Here is a 2,710-nt window from a genome sequence, read left to right on the forward strand (position 1 = left end):
CATAACTCATATATTGACAAGCAATGCAGCTCTACAAAGAGTGGCCCTAGCAGCAATGTTAACGACATTAGAAATCAACAAGTACAATTTGCCATTGAATTAGCCATAAATATCCTAATAGAGGGAGCAGAAACTGCCATTCAATTCATCTTCACTACAATCGCGGTAAAAAGCCTATTTGGTTCAAACATTCTGCGTCCATGAGCATGACTTTACAGTACTATACGTACCAGACAGCGCCATCATATTATATTATTGCAACAAAGACTGATCCTCACTATGCGCACTAGACCAATCAAGACCCACGTGATTGCTCCAACCCCTGCAAAAGGCAAAGTCATAATCCTGAAATTCAAATTAAAAGCGTTGGGACAGAAACAAGACCAGATATACAAGATATTTTGCCACTGGATGTGAAGCTGTCATGATAAGGACAAAGAGGATGGCAAGAACTGGCCCTCGTGACTCGAGGCCAGCTCCAGAAAAAAAAAACTCCCCAAGGAAAAAAGCAGGAGAGCATTCAGTGTTGACAGCACATCCCCAGCTACTAATATCACAAACCATGAAGTTACAAGCCCAATAAAGGCCAAGCTCTTATTACATACGACCAACCTCCAAGCTTCTACTGTAAGAAAGCAATAAGAGAAACTCCAGACATATATGCCAGGTCATAAGGTCATAAGCTGTCAAAAGTCCATTGTTTTTTACATAGCGAGGCAGACCTTGCTCCATTCAATCATCCAGATCAAAGCTCTCTATGGTTCATCAGACTGCTCCTGCCAGCCAATGTTGAAATGGTCACGTTATTGCACACTTCTGAATAATAAGAAACACAGAAACTGAAATTTGGAAATCCACCTGCATATCAGATGTCCATAGAGTAAGATTGTCTCTTAAAAGCTGCATAATCAAAGTACTGTCCTTGTAAGACTCTTCTCCAAGTGTGTCAAGCTCAGCAATAGCTTCATCAAAGGCCTAAAGAACAGCTATTTTGTTAAGCACTGTGCATGAGCTTTGTTTCATTCACTTCCACTACAGAAGCTTAGATGACAAAAAAACTGTACATCCTGAACATCTTTAGATGCGGTATCTACCTGCTTTGCCATGTTACAAGCTCTTTCAGGGGAGTTCAAGATTTCGTAGTAAAAAACTGAAAAATTGAGAGCAAGACCCAATCGTATTGGATGGGTTGGAGCAAGATTTGCAGTGGCAATATCCTGCACAAAAAGCAGCCTTAGGAAGATTAGTGACAAGCTCATATCGTCAAGTGTTACTCTGCATGGGCGTCTTACTTAAGTCAAAAAGCTGGTGGTTTGTCATAGAGAGATACAGGTAGAGGAAATTAGGCAAAGAGAAGGCTTCTATGCAGATGAGTGCAAGGCCAAAGTAGAGGAAGCGATGTGAAGGTCTTTTCAATCGGATTAATGCAGGAGACCGATCCTGACACCATGAAATCCATCACACAGAAGATTTAGCACATAAAGACAGTCGGCCAGTCACCCTCAACCATGGCTGAACCTACCATCTCGAGCACATGAAGCCAGCAGCTCACAAACTTCACCTCCGCTCACCCCAAATCCGAGCACATAAAGGCGATGGCAGGGCTTCGTGCTGAAATCTTACCAGAAACGCAACTGGCTGGCTGGCTGGCTGGCTGGCTGGGAAAACTAGCCCCTGATTTTTCTGATCTCGCTTCCAGCCCCAGCCACCCAAGAACAGGTCACCACATCAGACCACGTTCCTGTAACGAGGCAGTTGGCTGGCCGGCTGCCCTTATGTGGTCATCACAAGATCAAAATGAGGACTGCACTTTTTCAAGGTCGAAGATGACCCAAGTGCCACTTTCAAGATCTCAGACCCAATAAGACAGCAAAAAGAAATGGTACCTGTGCGGACTTGTAAGCAAGGAGGGTGTTCTCAGCAGCCTCCTTGCGCTCTGCACCAGTCTTGAACTCAGCAAGGTAACGATGGTAGTCACCTTTCATCTTGGAGTAGAAGACCTTCGCTTCAGGAGAAGCTGCGGAGGGGATGAGGTGAGAGTCGAGCAGAGATAGAATGTTGTGGCAGATGTTGGAAAGCTCTCCTTCCACCTTGATCCTGTAATCGCGAATGAGAGCCAAATGATCATCGTTGCCCTTGCTCTCCTCCTTCTGCTCTATGGAGGAGACAATCCTCCAGGAAGCTCGGCGGGCGCCTATCACGTTCTTGTAAGCCACGGAGAGCAGGTTGCGCTCCTCAACACTGAGCTCCTCGCCGCTGGAGCTCTTGGCCAGCCTCTCCATGTACTCCACCATCTCCTCATACCTTTCCGCCTGCTCAGCTAGCTTCGCCATGTATGCGCTCCCTTCGCGCGACGGATCCTCCATGGCAGCAATCTAGGTTAGCGAGCAGGAGTACACAGAGAGAGAGTTCTGGTCCAGTGATATGTACCATGAGCAATTTGTAAAGCCCTCGCCATTTCAATGATAGGGTGCAAAGTTAATTTTACCTCATGCATTTCATTTGAGGAGTTGAACCCAGAGGAGTTGAACCCAGCACTTGGCCCGTTCCCTAACCCAACTCCGGCAGCTTGGCCAGTTCGTGCTGTTGGAGTTATTTCAAATCATTCCAAAAGATGTTCTTGGCCCCTTGCAAATGCGTACACTTGTTCGTGGATGTTGACAAATGTGAACCTTCTAGGTCTTGGCTACATTCCCACAAGGTACGTCCC

General features: G+C 46.1%; 1 protein-coding gene across 2 annotated transcripts; it reads right to left on the reverse strand.

Annotated features, from left to right (window-relative positions):
* Positions 1-327: 327 nt before the first annotated feature.
* On the reverse strand, positions 328-2,459 carry LOC147422856 (14-3-3-like protein). 2 transcript variants are annotated; one of them, XM_086503758.1, is made up of 4 exons: positions 1,887-2,459; positions 1,095-1,217; positions 859-975; positions 328-770 (listed from the first exon to the last, which is right to left on the reverse strand). In XM_086503758.1, the coding sequence occupies exons 1-4, from the start codon at positions 2,364-2,366 to the stop codon at positions 756-758; spliced, it is 735 nt and encodes a 244-aa protein (XP_086359884.1). In that variant the 5' UTR covers positions 2,367-2,459; the 3' UTR covers positions 328-755. The 2 variants fall into 2 exon arrangements, with proteins under 2 accessions (XP_086359884.1, XP_086359883.1); XM_086503757.1 differs by having other exon boundaries at positions 328-776; positions 1,887-2,457.
* Positions 2,460-2,710: the final 251 nt, after the last annotated feature.

This window comes from Adiantum capillus-veneris, chromosome 27 (genome assembly GCF_014529385.1).
Source record: "Adiantum capillus-veneris isolate H3 chromosome 27, ASM1452938v2, whole genome shotgun sequence".
Lineage (NCBI taxonomy): Eukaryota > Viridiplantae > Streptophyta > Polypodiopsida > Polypodiales > Pteridaceae > Adiantum > Adiantum capillus-veneris.